The sequence below is a fragment of the Pinus tabuliformis genome, chromosome X (genome assembly GCF_031772625.1).
Source record: "Pinus tabuliformis cultivar Carrire ecotype Pingquan chromosome X, CPIR1, whole genome shotgun sequence".
NCBI classification, from domain to species: domain Eukaryota; kingdom Viridiplantae; phylum Streptophyta; class Pinopsida; order Pinales; family Pinaceae; genus Pinus; species Pinus tabuliformis.
The window spans coordinates 701,713,105-701,731,674 of record NC_142308.1 but is presented as its reverse complement, the minus strand read 5'-3'; the positions used below and the strand labels follow the sequence as shown (position 1 = coordinate 701,731,674).

Here is an 18,570-nt window from a genome sequence, read left to right as displayed (position 1 = left end):
GCATATCATTATTTTTCCTATTTTTGAACATTACAACTTAATATCACCAAAATTAGGCAAAATTCCCATGCTCACAAAATTGGGGATATTACATGCTTTCTTTAATTATTACTGTTTTTATTTTGTCTATACACTTTGCCTTTTGTTCTTTCATAATATTCCTTTTGTTCTTTCATAATATTCTAAAGGTTGTAGGTCAAGACAAAGATTTATCTAAGCTTGATTAATGGATGGAAGATTTGGAAGAAGGTAGCATAGCACAAAGACAAGAAGAAAGTAGTTTGAAGTACGCATCAAAAGAAGTCAATTGGATAGCAACATGAAAGTAAAAGGGGAAGAAGTGTACCTATCTCAGAGGAAGATGTTAGATATTGAACAGATATAATACGACTTGAAGTTTGGTGGAAAATCCAGAAAGCTTTATTATCAAAAGAAGAAAATGACAGATCAACGACAAAACCCTTTGGCAAGAAATTGAAGAGTTTTGATATCATTGTACTTGCAGCTGATTGGTTTGATCCAAGAACACATTAATTAACAACACTAATGCTGATAGAAATACTTTTGATGATTGGAAGCAGATATAATTTCTTGGAAAAGCCTGAAAGTAGAGTTCTATTACGAAGGAAGATGGGAAGGCTTGTGCAATCAACTACGAAGAAGTTTGGTTCTATAATATGTTTGATGAATTACTTGATGACATGTTGAATTTACGTAAAGGTTGACAAAGATCTAGGAAGGTTGAAGCTCATTATGATGTGACGCAGATAGGAGCCCATCAGCTACAATAGATCTCCACGGAAGAATGTGTAGCCGATGCTTTGATGAGTACTTTTGAGACAAGCTTTAGGCTTGTGGTTATTCCTCCCTGTTTGAGACGGAGTGAGGATGGACACTGTATTCTCCATGTGTTATGCGCTATGGCCGAGACTAACAACTATAAGCCTAGTGAAGGCACTGGTAAGGAGAGTGGTGGATTGGATAAGCATCTGGGACAGATAGTTCTTGAGGAACTATATTCAAGATAGGAGTAGTCCCGAGGACTGATACTCTTTGAGGATAGGGCATCCAAGGTAAGAGTTGTCCTGAGGACCGATATTCTTTGAGGATAGGGTATCCAATATAAGAATAATCCTGTGAGAACATACCTGGTGAACATCTGGATAGGGTATGTGCCTGGAGAGAGGCGGTGGTGGTGTCCAAACTTATGCCTCCCAACATTGTGCTCTGATCTAGTGGAGAGATAGAGCTTGTTAGTCAAGGGCTTGCTATTTTGTTATTGACAATGCTAGTTATGATGATGCTTGATGATGCTTATCGATACGAATATTGAATTTGAGAGTATCTTGGTATCATGTTGTGTCATTATGAATACCTCTCTAGTTAAGAGGGAGTGTTGGAATAGTAACTAGGTTCAGTTTTCATAATTATGATTGTACTTGTATCAATTAGTATTTCATGTAAAAACAAAAAAAGGAAAATAAAATTATTATTATTATTAGTCATTTCTAGTCAAAGCATGTTCTTCATGCTTCTAGGGACATTTAAGTCAAAAGAAGAATTTATATTGAGTCAAAAGAAAGTTATTTGAGTCAAGTCCCATTTGGACTTTTGTAAGAAAAAGGAAAAAGAATTTTATTTGAGTCAAAAAGTCTAATTTGTCATCCACAAGACCTAGTTGACCCACCTAGACAAGTCGACCTAGAGAGGCACCTATTCGACCTTCTGTATGTGTATATATAGAGAGCAACTCGACTAATCATTCACTCACTCATCATCATTGATTTCTTTGCTAAGAAGAGAAGAAGAGCAACGAAGAAGAGAAAGAGTGCGAAGTCAATAGATAGAGAAGGAGAAGTCAAAAGAAAGACAAAGCTTTGTTTTCTAGTTTGCTTCTATTCATACATGCGAAGAATCTGGAAGCAATACAGGTTCAAAATTGCAGGCTGAAGATACAGGTTTGAATTTTGTGATTTGACTAGTTTTGATGAAGTTTGACCAACGTTGACTCAGTCGACTTTGAATTGTTGAAGAGGACTTGGTGGATGGTTGACTTGGGAACTATGTGGCAGTCTTGGTCTTGGGTCTTGTATATCTCACTTTGATCTGATTCTATAAGAAGAAGAGTTGTTTGGGTTTTTCCCCCTTGTGGGGTTTTGCCCTGGCTTGGAGCCTACATCTTTGTGTTCTTTGTGTTTTGTGATCTTCATGTTTTATGATTTGGTAATTGTTTGATGAAAAAACATAATAAAAGAAATAAGAAGCCAACAAATATTCACAAGCAATTATCAAGTAAGAGAAATTAACCCTAATTTTCTAGCTTATTGGTTTCTCAACATTGAGTAGGCCGACCATCGCATAGTTGAGGAGAAAGTGCAGGAACAAGAGGGGAGAACAGAGCAAGAGGAGCCCACTCAGCCAGTGACTCCCAGTGCAGGGAGAGGTCTAGCCAGGTGGCAGATCAGTTGATTAGGGAGGCTCAGGAGAGAGTTGGAGTTCCCATTACCACATTCACACAGAGTAAATAGCCATACAGATATACAAGTTACATGGAACTTATGACTGAGGTGATAGACTCAAAGCCTTCTTGTTACAAGTAGGAAACTTCGCAATAGGTTTGGCTGGGTCTTGGATATCTCACTTTGATCTGATTCTATAAGAAGAGGAGTTGTTTGGGTTTTCCCCCTTGTGGGGTTTTGCCCTGGCTTGGAGCCTACATCTTTGTGTTCTTTGTGTTTTGTGATCTTCATGTTTTATGATTTGGTAATTGTTTGATGAAAAAACATAATAACAGAAATAAGAAGCCAACAAATATTCACAAGCAATTATCAAGTAAGAGAAATTAACCCTAATTTTCTAGCTTATTGGTTTCTCAACATTGAGTAGGCCGACCATCGCATAGTTGAGGAGAAAGTGCAGGAACAAGAGGGGAGAACAGAGCAAGAGGAGCCCACTCAGCCAGTGACTCCCAGTGCAGGGAGAGGTCTAGCCAGGTGGCAGGCTAGTTGATTAGGGAGGCTCAGGAGAGAGTTGGAGTTCCCATTACCACATTCACACAAAGTAAATAGCCATAGAGATATACAAGTTACATGGCACTTATGACTGAGGTGATAGACTCAAAGCCTTCTTGTTACAAGTAGGAAACTTCGCAATAGGTTTGGCGTGATGCTATGATGGAAGAGTACTCTTCTATGATGCAAAACAAAGTCTGGGAGATAGTGCCAAGACGGGTTGGAAAATCCATTGTGGGATCACGTTGGGTGTAAAAGATCAAACATGCAACTAATGGGAATGTGGATAAGTGTAAGACTAGATTCATGGCCAAAGGTTCTCTTAAGTCAAAGGGATTGACAATGATGTGATGTTCGCACTAGTGGTCCAATATTCGTCCATTAGGACTATTCTGGCGATTACAACATAGATGGGAAGGAGGATCCACCAAATGGACTTGAACACTGCCTTCCTTAACGAAGTTGTTAAGGAAGAGGTTTATGTTGGGCATCCCGAGGGATTTGAGACTTTCAACGAAGACACATGTTTGTAGGATGATGAGAGCTATTTATGGGCTCAAGCAAGCACCAAGGGCATCGTATGCTCAGATAGATTGTAGGCCCATGACCACACCTCTAGTCATAAGTTGGAGGAAGGTAGATGCTACCAGGGGTGAGCGAGTGGATGCCACTCTATACAGGCAACTCATAGGGTTGTTGATGTATATTGTAAACACAGACCAAACATTTGCTTTGTAGTTAACCAATTGGGTCAGTTCATGGTTGAGCTGAACATAGTGCATTAGGTTGCTGTTAAGCACGTGTTGAGGTATCTCAGGGGCACAATAGATTGTGGATTGTTGTATAGGAAGGTTGATGGAATGAGTCTTTGGGGATTCACAGATGCAAATTAGGCAGGGAGTTAAGCAGATAGGAAGAGCACTTTAGGTTGTGCTTTCAGTGTTGGGTCAACAATTGTTTCATGGTTTAAAGGGAAGCAGAGATAATTGGCACTAAGCTGAACTGAGGTTGAGTACATGGCTGCCAACTTGGCAACTTGCGAGGCTATTTGGTTGAGGAAGCTACTTGTTGGGTTGTTCATTTAGAGGTTGGAGCTCATGGTCATAAATTGTGATAATTAGATCTGCGTCAAGCTCTCTAAAATCCCAGTGTTTCATGACCGCTCCAAGCATTTCGAGATTAGGTACTGCCATATCAAAGTTTGTGTTCAGAGGGGTTAGCAGTTATTTCCTGCTTTAGAGGGAAGTAGAGATCAGTGGCACTGAGCTAAGCATGGTTACCATCTTGGCAACTTGTGAGGCTATTTGGTTGAGGAAGCCACTTGTTGGGTTGTTTAGTCAGAGGTTGGATCCCACGGTCATAAACTGTGATAATCAAAATTGCATCAAGCTCTCTGAAAATCCAGTGTTTCATGACCACTTCCAACATATTGAGTTCAGGTACCACCATATCAGAGATTGTGTTTGTTGATTTTTGTGTAGCTTGGGAGGTACTCCAAGCTCTAGTGTCCAAGGGTTGGAGGTCAAAGCACCACAAGTAGGCTCGTGGGCTTGAAATCCAAGCTTGGGGGTTTTGCACCCAATCATGTTTGGGGCAATTCTAGAGGCACATTTCTACATGTGATGACATGAGACGATAGAGGGCGGAAAGGAGAATCCAACGCTTCGAGAATCGTCGAATTTCGAGTTGTAGAAGTGGAGAAATGAATTTTTGAAGTTGACAAGTAATTATTGGATTTCAAGTCATGTAGGCTTGCAGTAAAATTTGGCCAATAGATGTGTCTCTTCACTAATTTGTGGAGCCCCTCATTTGGCTATAAAAAGAGGGTGAATTGATGTGTTTAATTCATCCATTTGTGCAATGTCTCTTCTAGAGAAAGGAGCTTTGAAATCGCAGCAAAGGAGGAGGCCTAAACAACGTGAAAGAAAGGGATTCGAAGTCTGCTAAGGGGGGCAAGTGGCCGAGGCAAGTGCGGATTGTCTTTGGGTTGGAACAGTGGATAAAAAAGGGTCCATGTTTGCTGTTATGAGGGCCGAGGACGCTGGTTGTTAGGCTGAGTTCCTAAGGAGGAAAAACGTTGCTGTTTGGAGGGTGTTTGGGCATTGTTTTGAGGGGCTAGTGCTACAGGATGACTGTTGTGCCCGCGTAGCACACAGTCAAGAGCTGCATAAGGGCTGTCAAGGGTAGACGATGCCCTAAAGAGGTAGCGTGGCAAAGGAGGTGCCTTCTTAAGGTATGTTGTAGCCCTTAAAGGGCTTGTTTGCTGACTGTTAGGTGGATTTAGGGCTGCAACATGTGCCCTAACCAGAACTGTCACAACAGGGAAGTCAGACATCATTACACCAGTGTTTTTGAGAGGGGTGTTGGGTCAAAGATGTTGACCAGAGCGTGTATTAGTTGATGGGAAACTTGTAGGAGGCATTAGGAGTTGTTTGGAGCAGCCCACGTGGATTGTTGGGAGGCCTACCAAGCAGCCAAGGTGACAACAGGCACATCAGATTTGAAGGCAAGAAGGCAACAACAAGGAGTGTTGCAGATGTTCCCTTGGTTGATGAAGTTGGTGGTGTCATAGGAGAGGACAAGTTGTTGATGCCCAGATTTGTGCAATAGCTCCTCTATTGCAGAGCAAAGGGCAGATTGGTGGAGTCTGTGGGCAGCCATGTGTAAGGGTATCCTAAGTATGGGGATGCCCTAACTAGGTGCATATGCTACAACGTGGATTTGGTCTCTCGTGGACTATTGGAGGGCTATGTGAGAGAAGACCAAGTGTGGACGTGGATTGGGCACTCACGGTCTGCTGTAGGACAACATGATAGTGTCCAAGTTGGAGCCCGGTGAGAAACACCTTGATGCACAAAGGTATTTGTGAGAGAGGCAATTATTGAGCTCAAGGGTTGACGAACCAGAGGAATAGTTGTGGAGTGCGAGACTTGTGTGTGGAGAAGGACTTCTACAACAGATGATGGGCAGTCCTCCTATCTCGTGTTCATTGTGGGAGATGGACATCTTGCAGTGATAGGTGGCAGCCCTCTGCCCTATCTTGGTCTTCATCAGAGAAACGCAGGAAGGCCATAGTGGGATGAAGTCCCTGAGTAGCTGAGGAGCAACAATGGGTAGATTGAGAGTCGTTCACAAGTGGAGCTATGAACAACTCGACATGAGTCTCTATGTGTTGTGGCCTTGATGGACTAAGGCACAACTAGAGAGCAAATTGATAGTCGAGATTCAGTGGCCAGATGGACTTGGAGCATTGATAAAGGCAGGAGCTGTAGATCGGGAGCCAAAGGACCGGGCAAGTACAAGGTACGACTAAGAGGAGTTGAGAGAGCATGTGACTGCTAGATGGTCAAAGTATCTCGTTGAGGATAGATTGGATGTCGATGGAATCCGACTGACACCAAGTCTCAGTTTTGTCTCTTGTACTTGTGGATGTATGAGGGCAATTATCCTTGGTATGGGAGCCCTAGACTGTTGTATTATATCAGTTGGATTAATATAACGAAGTTGGGTTGAAAAACTAAAAAGTTGTCTATATTCTGTGCATGTGTGATTTATTGCTATTTTATTCCGCTGTGCAAAGTAGTTTCTGGTTGAGATTCTTGGTTTGGTAGCATCAGTGATTTTAAGACTCTAACCTAGACCCAAGGTCGTGGAAATTCAACATGGTATCAGAGCGTATCTGAGCTACTTTGAGGGACAGTGAATCAGAGTGTGCACAACGAAGTAACTTAGAGGGAGTTGTCAGTTTCTAGATCATGGAGCAGAGGGTTCAGCTGGAGACATGGAGATGTGGTCTCGATAGACTACATGATGAGATGGGTTGGGAGTTCTGGTGGATCAGTGGTGAACCTGGTGCACTTCAGTATGTTGTGTGGTGGTTTGTAGATTGTGGACTTCTTATGTCTTGTAATGGATGGTTGAGACAACTCGAGGGTTTCTTTGTTATGGACGAGATCAGGTTGATCGAGATGGATTCATGTGATGGACTACAAATTGGTAGGCTAGAGTCTTCATCGGATTGTGATGTTGCATATTCGAGATTGGAGGGATTGGCACGAGTGGTATTTGATCCAGGAAGATGAGTGCTTGTAAGTATTTGATCGAGGATGAGTGCTTGCAGACTGAGCTAGTGGATATCGTGTAGGCTCAGAGGGAGTCTAGCCTCAAAGGGAGAAACCCTATGGAGGTTTGGGATCTTCAGGTTTAGATGTGATTGAGGCAAAGGCCCTATCGAGATTTCCGGATTCATCTACAGGGTATGTTGCAATGATGAGTTCCAGATGGGCTAGTGTCGTCACTGGATGATTTTTTGTTAGCTTGGGAGGTACTCCAAGCCCTAGTGTTTGAGGGTCGGAGGTTAAAGCGCCACAAGTAGGCTTGTGGGCTTGAAACCCAAGCTTGGGGTTTTGCACCCAATCGTGTTTGGGGCAATTATGGAGGCACATTTCTACATGTGATGGCATGAGACGATAGAGGGCGGAAAGGAGAATCCAATGCTTTGAGAATCGTTAAATTCCGAGTTGTAGAAGTGGAGAAATGAATTTTTGAAGTTGACAAGTAATTATTGGTTTTCAAGTCATGTAGGCTTGTAGTAAAATTTGGCCAGTAGATGTGTCTCTTCACTAATTCGTTGAGCCCCTCATTTGGCTATAAAAAGAGGGTGAATTGATGTGTTTTAGTCATCCATTTGTGTAATGTCTCTTCTAGAGAAAGGAGCTCTGAAATCGCAGCAAAGGTGGAGACCTAGACAATGTGAAAGAAAGGGATCCAAAGTCTACTACAGGAGGCCGAGTGGCTGAGGCAAGTGTAGATTGTCTTTGGGCTAGAATAGTGGGTAAAACAGGGTGCACGTTTGCTGTGATGAGGGCCAAGGAGGCTGTTTGTTAGGCCGAGTTCCTAAGGAGGCAAAACGTTGTTGTTTGGAGGGTGTTTGGGCATTGTTTTGAGGGGCCAGTGCTACAGGAGGACTGTTGTGCTAGGCCGCAGGCCTTAGCACACAGTCAAGAGCTACGTAAGGGCTGTCAAGGGTAGACTATGCCCTAAAGAGGCAACGTGGCAAAGGAGGTGCCTTCTTAAGGTATGCCACAACCCTTAAAGGGCTTGTTTGCTGACTGTTAGGTGGAGTTAGGGCTGCAGCACGTGCCCTAACCAGAACTGTCACAACAACGAAGTCAAACATCATTACAACAATGTTTTTGAGAGGGATGTTGGGTCAAAGATGTTGACAGAGCGTGGATTAGTTGATGGGCAACTTGTAGGAGGCCTTAGGAGTTGTTTGGAGCAGCCCACGTGGATTGTTGGGAGGCCTACCAAGCAGCCAAGGTGACAACAGACACATCAGATTTGAAGGCAAGAGGACAGCAGCAAGGAGTGTTGCAGATGTTCCCTTGGTTGATGAAGTTGATTGTGTCCTAGGAGAGGACAAGTTGTTGATGCCCAAATTTGTGCAAGAGCTCCTCTATTGCAGATCAAGGGGCAGATTGGTGGAGTCTGTGGGCAAACATGTGTAAGGGTCTCCTATGTATGGGGATGCCCAAACTAGGTGCAGATGCTACAACGTGGACTTGGTCTCTCGTGGATTGTTGGAGGGTAGCGTGAGAGAAGACCAAGTGTGGACGTGGATTAGGCACTTATGGTCTGCTGGAGGACAACATGATGGTGTCCAAGTTGGAACCTGGTGATCAACACTTTGATGGACAAAGGTAGTTGCGAGAGAGGCAGTTGTTGAGCTCAAGGGTTGACGAACCAGAGGAGTAGTTGTGGAGCCCGAGACTTGTGTGTGGAGAAGGACTTCTACGACAGATGATGGGAAGTCCTCCTAGCTCGTGTTCATTGTGGGAGATGGACATCTTGCAGTGATAGGTGGGAGCCCTTCGTGCCTGATGTTGGTCTTCATCGGAGCAGCGCAAGAAGACCATAGTGGGCTAAAGTCCCTAAGTAGCTGAGGAGCAACAGTGGGCCGATTGAGAGTCGTTCACAAGTGGAGCTGTGAACAACTCGATAGGAGTCTCGATTTGTTGTGGCCTTGATGAACTAAGGCACAACTAGAGAACTGATTGACAAGGTGTTACATATAGATGATAGTTACTGTGGTTTACTAATATCTGCGCACATCACATCTCATTCTTTGCAGCATTGCCACTTTTGGACTTTTAAGTGTTTCTTGCACTGCTTGTAAGATGGGGTGAAGAATTGAAAGATAACAGTTAACATGTTTCTGACCTGTTTTTGACATTACTGATCATGCTTCTCATCCAACATTGAGGATCGTAAATACTTTCCCACGACTTATGTTTTATTCCTTTGTGAATGCCCAATGGTTCACTAATTCATTAATTTTTTCCTATCATTAATATTTAAGGTGTTAGATATAGATGATAGTTAATGTGGTTGGCCTCTTGTTGTCCTCTAGGAATATCTATATCTTATTCTTGAAGAAATCATCTACGTCAGCTGGCCTGACAAATTTTTTGATGCTAAACAAGTCTTTATTTTTCCATTCCTTTTTGTTTGGAGTGAAAGTAACATCTTGCATTCATAACTTTTGATATAGCTTTCCTGTTATATGCTGGCTTCTTTGTAATTACTAATATCTGCGCACATCACATCTCATTCTTTGCAGCATTGCCATTTTTGGACTTTTAAGTGTTTCTTGCCACTGCTTGTAAGCTGGGGTGAAGAATTGAAAGATACCAGTTAACATATTATAATTATTCTTTGATTTTAGATATCGTTTCAGATACATCCATTAATCTGCTTGTTTATGTTTTTGTTTCAACTTCATTAGCGAAGCTACTGGATTTTGGACAACAGGAGAGAAAAACAGAAGCTAAAATTGCTTCACTAAGGGCATCGTTTCAACAAGAAGTGTCTGTCTGGCACAAACTTGACCATCCTAATGTGACAAAGGTAACTTGTCCTTTGGTGCATATTTCTTTTTATGTCTCTGGTTAGGTTATGTGTCTAGCTACCGTGGGTTTGCAGATTTATGGATGATATTGCCTTTACATCTTCCTGTAGCTTATTAGTTGATGAATGTATGGTGCAAATTGGGATCCATTCAAATTTGTTGGAGTCTCACCTGCAATGCATTTTCTTAAATTCCATGATTGCACATCTTTATCTAGCTCTTGCTACATATAAATCAACATTATTGGGCTGTCAACTGATAAGGCTTTCAGTAGTTAACGACGACTAAATAGTAAAATGTAATTTGTTGTCGGTTAAAGCTGCAGGTTGGGCAACTCATTAAGGTTAAAAGAGTGGTTACAGGCTGTACCTGGATAGAACAGCAATATCACATAAATACAATCGTTACTGCTAATTAGCTGCAATGACGAGTTGCCTCTTGCAGACTCAGACAAAAATGTGGATGTAGAATTGGATCCTCTGTAATTTTAGTGATGGAAATTTATCTTAGAATTTAGAAACCTTACCGAATATTACAAGTTGTTGATATGCAAAATGTAAAATGTTTGGTGATATCTTTTTAAAAATAATCAAATTTCTTAGGATTTTATATAGTTTCTATAAAATTTTGGCTATTTTAAAGATAAAATAATTTGGGTGAATCATTTTTAGAAAAAATTAAAATTGACGAAAGTTTTTTTAAGGAAAAAACATGGATGATTAATTCATGGGTGAAATTTAACCCCTAAAAGTTTCCGTTGTATTGGGCACACAAGCATGGATAATATAACTGAGTTCAGAGTAAGTAACTGTCATGCATATTGAACACTATTGGGCACACAAACATGGAGAATATAGCTGAGTTCAGAGTAAGTAACTGTCATGCATATTAAACACCTTTGACGTTAATCATATAAGAAATAGTAATTCAAATCATCTCAGTTGTCAATGGCATCTTTTGATGGCCTGATTCTCACATGAACTTTGTTATATTACCTTTCATCAAGTTTTATAAAGTTTCTTAGATATAATATCCATGCTTGTAACATGTGTGCTGAATACCATCAGAAGGTCCAATTCTACATCCACTTCCACTTTGTTTCGAGTTTGCAATAGGCAGTTCTTCCTTGCACCTGATTAATGGTAATGATTATATTTATGTGGTATTGTTGTTCTCGCTTGTTATAGGAGAACGGTCCAAAAATAGAGTGGATGACAAGATAATCTTGTGAAAGAAATCTGCAGTAATGATAACCTTGACTTTGTTGAAAGTTGTAACCCTAGTTACTGCAAAGGGGAGAACCATGATAAAACAGTTGGTAGGTAGTGTTATTGCTTCAACTTTCATCTAAGTGGAAAAAGCCCTAATCCATCGATGCAATTTCTCACGTGAACTTGGTTATATTACCTTTCATCAAGTTTTTATAAAGTTACTTAGATATAATATCCATGCTTGTAACATGTATGCTGAATACCATCAGAAGGTCCAATTCTACATCCACTTGGTTTTGGGTTTGCAATAGGCAATTCATCATTGCACCTGATTAATGGAAATGATTGTATTTATGTGGTATTGTTGTTCTAGCTTGTTATAGGAGAACAGTCTCCAAAAATAGAGTGGATTACAAGATCAATCTGCAGTAATGATAACCTTGAGTTTGTTGAAAGTTGTAACCCTAGTTATTGCAAAGGGGAGAACCATGATAAAAGAGTTGGTGGGTAGTGTTACTGTTTCAACTTGCATCTAAGTGGAAAAAGCCCTAATCCACTGATGCAATTTCGAGGTAAGCCAAGGGGAGTACATTTGTCACTTAAGAATAGTTCTCCTCTCATTTTTGGTTGGCTTTTTTAAGGGAAAGCAGGGTATTTCTAGATGTGAATGATAAAATAAAACTAAGTCAAGAAGATTTGTTGTTAAGTTTAGGTATGTTCTATGCTTAGAGAAATTTATTTCAATTTTCACAGTTAGCTCAATATCTTTTCTAGATTAGCAATCACATCGGCATTAAAGTAAACTGCAGAAAGAACATAAACATAAATCGCAGAAGACAAAAGACAAGAGGACACAAGATGTGACGCTAGCCAGGGACAAACCCCAGTGTGGGGAAACCCTTGATCAATTCTTCTTATATGTTCTTCAATAGTTTAGAAGAGAGAGAGAGAGATAGTACATTTACAACAAAAGTCAACACTTTGACTTATTTAGATAAGAGCATAGATCATCTCTAAGAAGATGATATATGAGATCAGTTGAAGACATGCTACTTCAACTGATTCTCCAAGGTGACTTCTTCACCTATCATTGCGCTGCATCTCGTCATCACACTGCACCTCATCGTGCTGCACCCTATGCTGCACTGCTGTCCCATGTGCCATTGTTGAACCATGTTGTCATACAACATGTCACAACGATCCATGTTGTCCATGATTGCCATGCTATCCTTGCTTTCCATGTTTGTTGTCCCATTGTGCCACTACTGCACAATGTCATTGCTGCCCCATTGTGCCACTGCTGCACAATGGCATTGTTGTCCCATTGTGCCACTGCCTCATCATTGTGCTGTCCCATTGAACATTGTGGCACAATATCATTGCTGCTAGTACTGTTGTCCCATCACGGCTTGTTATCCTAGTATACTTACAACAACCCAACATTTTTGCTGTCCCAACATACTTACGCTGCTCTTAATATGTATGTACCATTGCCTAGCTGTCCTAGTTGTACTGCTGTAACTGCTGTACATAACAGTCATGCCCAAAACACTACTGTTTTGGGCATATGGCAATCCCTTAACACTTCCTTCAGCTCACAGTTCTAGGGTCCTTGACTGCAGCAATCTTAGATTGGTTAGGGTACTTCCAACAACCCTTCAATCTACCCAGAAGTGCCATCCTTTACTGCGACTACCCTTCTAAGAGAGGAGGAGACGCTACACTGCATTTTCTGGGCAGTCTTTCCCTCATCAACAACTTCGGCCTTCACCTATTTGCTGCAGCTTGCTATATCAAGTCTCCTCTTGATTGTGGCAGCCCTGCACTCTTCCAAATGATCATAAAACAATCCTTATTGCTGCGGCATGACAACAAGGGAACTCGGCCCCTTCTCCAGCACTTCAGACCCCTGAAATACCCTCCAAATAGCGGCTAAGACTCTTGCTCAATATGCTGTCCATACAACCCTTCCACGTTGTCTAGGGAAGCCTCCTAATGCTGCGGCTAGGGCATGGTATTGTCCTCCTTGACTGCGTTTTAGTAGGGACCAACGTATTGGGTTGTAGACCTCCTTCTAGACTGTGTAGAGACCAATGTATGGGTTAGGGCTCTTTCTTGATAGCGTTAGGGCTTCTCTTCATGATTGCGTCCTCTAGATTAGGGCAACATATTTCTTCTTCTTGACTGCGGCTATGGCAACCTCATTCCTCCAACGTCTAGGGCTTCCACTCCTAGATTTCTCTTTCACTAAAACCCAAGACAAGTGGAGAGAAATCAAGATAGAAGTGTGTGTAGAAATGACTATCAAGTCATCTCCTTTTATACTAAAATGTTGAGCACATGTGGGGTTTATTTGGTTGCTGGCCGACCTTGACGAATTGTCTTATAACACAAATAAATTCATAACTCCATGAATACTTATTGGAATCGAATGATGTTTAGATCAATCCTACACTTCTCGATGAGAGGGATCCAAGAAAAATATCAGCTGCCATAAATAAGATGACTCACATGGAGTTTGGCCCTAGTTGCCAATTTTAACACTCCCTCTCAACTAGGGAGAACTCCATCCGCTGATCCATCTGTCCGATTGTACTATCTCTGTTATCAGTGCCTTGCACTGCTCTGCTCTGCTAAACCATGAAGAAGATGAATTGATCAAGAATGTCTCATATCATTCTCTACTGACCCGAAGTCAGTTCCATATGAAGAGAGTGTGTCATACCACTCTTACTGACCCGAAGTTAGTTTTATTGATCCTAGATCAATATCACAAGAGAGTGTCTCAAACCACTCATACTGATCTCGGATCAGTTGAGGACATCCTAGCATAGGGAGTATGGTAGATACAACGATGCATCCATCGATAGTACTACTATGGTCCCTAACCCCATTTACCTGCTCATTGGCCAGATGAGAGGTACTTTCCATGAGTTCCAGACTGCATGGGTAGGATGCCTCAACAGGAGAACCACTCATCCTGTCCCTAAGTCACCATGGGGTATCACAGGGGAACGCTGAGCCATTCACCCTGTACATAGAGCACCATTAGGGGAGGGTGAGGCGCTCTATGGTTGCGTGTTGCTCCAGTAGTACCCCAAGCCCCCCAGAGCTCCCACAGCTCAATGCATGCATCATGCAGGACCCTCATCAGAAGGTCTCTCAACGACTCCCAGTTGTTTGGGAAAGTCACAAATTTGAAATTTCCCCGGGGCTTAGATAGAATGTTTGCGACCTGTACATCTGTCTCAATGCAATGGAGCCTCCTCGCTCTTCGACGTACCATATCTCAGATAAGGTAGTATCTGATGTCTATATGCTGGGGCAATTATAGAATACGAGATTCCTCGACAATCGAATCCCCCTTGGTTGACACAGAGGATTACAGTGGTATCCATCATGTGTACAAACAACTCGTTGAAGAGCTTTCGCAACCAGGCAGCTTCACACGAGATCATACTCGTAGCTATGTATTAGGTCTCAATGGTGCTTATAGCAACCGACTTCTGCTTCCTGCTCATCCAGGGTATCGAAGCAGAATCCAAAGAGAACCAACACTCAGAAGTGCTCTTGCGATCCTCCACACTGCCTGCCCAGTCAGCATTCGAATAATCATGCAGCTTCATATTTCTAACAGTGTATCTCAATCCATGAGAGATTGTGCCCTGAAGATATCTCAAAAGATTCTTGGCACCAATCCAATGTGGCTCAACCATATATGAGCTCATCATACTAACTGCAAATTATATGTCCGGACGTCAGTTCACCAAGAACATCAATGCGAATGAGTTTATGAAATTCAGAGGCATTTCCCAAATCTGGTTCGTCATCACTACCATATAACTTCTTAAAGTTAAGATCCTCGAGGTAGTCACAGGCTTGCAGTTTACCATTCCACATCTGGAATCCAACTCCCTCTTACTTCTGCAAATGAGAGGGTTTACACCTGTTAGAAATATGTCGTCCTCAGAAGGTGCCTGTATGAGGGGTTTATCATCCACAACCTTCAAGCAATGGTTTGGATCGACTTCACTCCTAGTGAATCTTAGCTTCATCAGACAACTATCAATCCTCTCATACTACGCCTGGGGTGTTTTGCTTCAAGCCATAGAGGGATTTCTTCCGCCTGCACACATGAGATTCCCGATCATGAATCTCAAACCCCTCGGGTTGTTCCAAACCTGTGGACCTGCTACATGAGGGGAATGGTCCCCTTGTAAGATTTTCCTTCGGTACATCTCAGACATGTACCTTCATGCTCTTCTTGAATTCAGGCATCCCTATCACCATCTGACTCACATTGGGTAGGGCCCCATAATAGACCTCCGGTGCTACAGATGAGATGTGTCAATTGACATGGTCCCCAATGGACCATCCTGCAACTTGATACAAATTGTCAACCTTGAACCCATGCGTAAAAGCATATTTGAAAATTCTATTTTCAAACACGTACCTTTCCATCGATGAATGCCACCCTGAAACTTTTGACTTCTATTGCCGAAATGGACACCAGGTTCTTCTTATGATCAGGTACATAAAAGAGATTCTGTAAATGAATCGAGTTACCCTCATTCAATTGAGGGGTAACATTTCCTACACCCTTTCCGGGATAGGTGGCATTAGCTCCAATTATAATCCCAAGATTGTTTCCATCTCTTACCAAATTTGAAAGAGCACCCTTCTATTTGATGAAGTGCCTTGAAGCACTATAATCAATAAGCCAGATTCCCACAAAATCTGAAGGAGAGGGCCAATACAAGATAACGCTTCTCTACCTTATCAGAAACAACATTTGATTCTTCATCCCTGGGGTTCCTTGCTTTCCTTGAAGAGTTGGTCGTTTCCTTGATGACCTGCATTACATGTCATTCCTCCGATCATTGAAGATGTCCCTGGAATGACTGTTATTTTCATCAAGAGATGTGTCCCTACCATTCAGACACTCCTTCGCATAATGGCCGAACTTGTTGTAAGCAAGGCATTTGCCTTTCCTTTCACCCTGAGATCCAGACTTCCCATTGAAGTGATCTGTAGGTATGCCATCAGAAGCTTCCGCTGTGCCATTTTCATAATATACTCTACTTCGACTTCACCCTTGGTGAATTTGAAGAGGGATGAGGAATCCATTGATCCTTTTGTCCTTTCCCAACTATCTTCGGTGATTGCTCTTTCACTCTTGCTTGGGCTTTGTCTTCACCTCAGCTCTGATACCATGTTAAGTCTAGGTATGTTCTATGCTTAGAGCAATTTATTTCAATTTTCACAATTAGCTCAATATCTTTTCCAGATTAGCAATCACATGAGCATTAAAGTAAACTACGGTTAGAACATAAACATAAACCGCAGAAGACAAGCCAAGACAAGAGGACACAAGATGTGGCGCTAGCCAGGGACAAACCCCAATGTGGGGAAACCCTTGATGAATTCTTCTTATATGTTCTTCAATAGTTTAGTAGAGAGAGAGAGAGAGAGTACATTTACAACAGAAGTCAACACTTTGACTTATCTAGATAAGAGCATAGATCATCTCTAAGAAGATGATACATGAGATCAGTTGAAGACACACTGCTTCAACTGATTCTCCATGGTGACTCTTTCCCCTATCATTGTGCTACATCTCGTCATCATGCTACACCTCACCGTGATGCACCCTATGCTGCACTGCTGTCCCATGTGCCATTGTTGAACCATGTTGTCATACAACATGTCACAATGATCCATGTTGTCCATGCTTGCTGTCCCATTGTGCCACTGCTACACAATGCCATTGCTGTCCCATTGTGCCACTGCCTCATCATTGTGCTGTCCCATTGAACATTGTGGTACAATATCATTGCCGTAGTATTTTTATTTTTGAGGAATTTTCGAATTTATCATTTAACTCCACATAAATTAACTCAAAATTAATTATTTTGAGCTAATTTCCTCAAAAAATTGATTTTGACTTAACCACCAAGGCCCAAGGGTCCAATTATTTTGAAATATACAATATTCCCTTGGTAGAGGACCTTTAAAAATTGACTCTTGTAAGACCCACGAATTTTTCCATTTGGAGAATTTATTTTCCTAAAACAATTTAAATTTGACTCTAATTAATTAATTTTCTGGCTTAGGACTTAATTTTATTTTTCTAGAAAAATTAATTAATTTACACATGAGGTGATTTAATATTTTTCCGTTCCTCTAATACATAAGATTTTACATTTATAAGACTCAAAGAGGGAATACACATTAGGGTTAGAGCCTCAAGGCACATAATCCATCTGCGACACAACATGATCTAGTAGACCAAGTGATATGTAATAAAATAATTAAGCCAACTAGCTTAAATTATTCTCAAACCACTTTTACAATAGATTCAACTAAAACACTAGGACTCATCTAGGATTTTGACAATAAATTTTACCTCAGCTTTGTGGGTTTAAGTTGGAGGGGAAAAAACTCTTTTGATTAGTTGTGTTTAAAAATACAGGTAATCAATGAGGTTAAAAAACCTCTTAGGATGAAATTCGCTATCAAAATTATAAGCTTACCTAGGTTGTTACATAGACTCGAGGCCTTACTAGGATCATTTACATCATATAACTTGCAAAATGAGGTGACCATGACACATGGACTGCTGATAAGTGATCCAATCCCATTGGAAAAAATTGGCACTTCCGCTTCGTTGGAACTTTGACAATTTGAGTGCAACATCTGACTCCATATGGGGGCACGTTGCTTTCATGAAGTAACTTGAGAACCCCAGAATCCTGCATCCAAGAAAACAAAAGTCCATCAAATAGGTATCAATTTAACATTGAAATCATATGCGTATATAGAAATATATCGCTGGGACAAAAAATCTACTCTAATAAACTAAAATGTAAACTATATAATATAAATGCTGAAAGTAAAACTATCTAACTGACATGAAATAAAAGGGAATATGGTTAGAGATACTATAGAAAATGATGCCCTATGGCATAAGATGTCATCAACATGGTGCATACTAAGCATCTGCCGACTCTCCGACAAGTCTGTGGGCTGCTTCTTAGATGTGCCATGCTGAATTCTAAAAATGCTAGGACTGTGACTCATTCGAATATCGAGCTTCTCTCAGCCATCAAATGCATCAAACTTCTTCCTTTTTCTTTTCTTTTGCCTTTTACTTTTCTTCCCGGTGGGCTGTGATGTCAATAATGAGACCACTGTAGATTTCTTGTCCTGATTCTGAGAATGCCTGGATGAAGGATCTGACGAATTTGAAGTATGCCCAATCTTATTTTGTATGTACTCGGTCAAAGATGACACATAAGCCTGACCATTCTTAGCTTCTTTTTCAATTTTGGTACTTACATCTGACCTATATTGAGTGGGGCAAGTAACCTCCTAGCAATGAGATGAGAACTGCTCAAGCGGACTGAGAGGCTTGTGATTTGTTGTAGACTCTTTGTTT

The 18,570-nt window shown here is 41.4% G+C and overlaps 1 protein-coding gene across 1 annotated transcript in view; it reads left to right on the top strand.

Moving 5' to 3' along the window:
• The window catches only part of LOC149141919 (serine/threonine-protein kinase 54-like), a 166,619-nt gene that overhangs the window by 86,315 nt on the left and 61,734 nt on the right, over positions 1-18,570 (top strand). Inside the window, exon 2 of the mRNA XM_089447817.1 lies at positions 9,799-9,920. Coding sequence (XP_089303943.1) covers positions 9,799-9,920 — 122 coding nt within the window. The remainder of the gene's footprint in view (positions 1-9,798; positions 9,921-18,570) is intronic.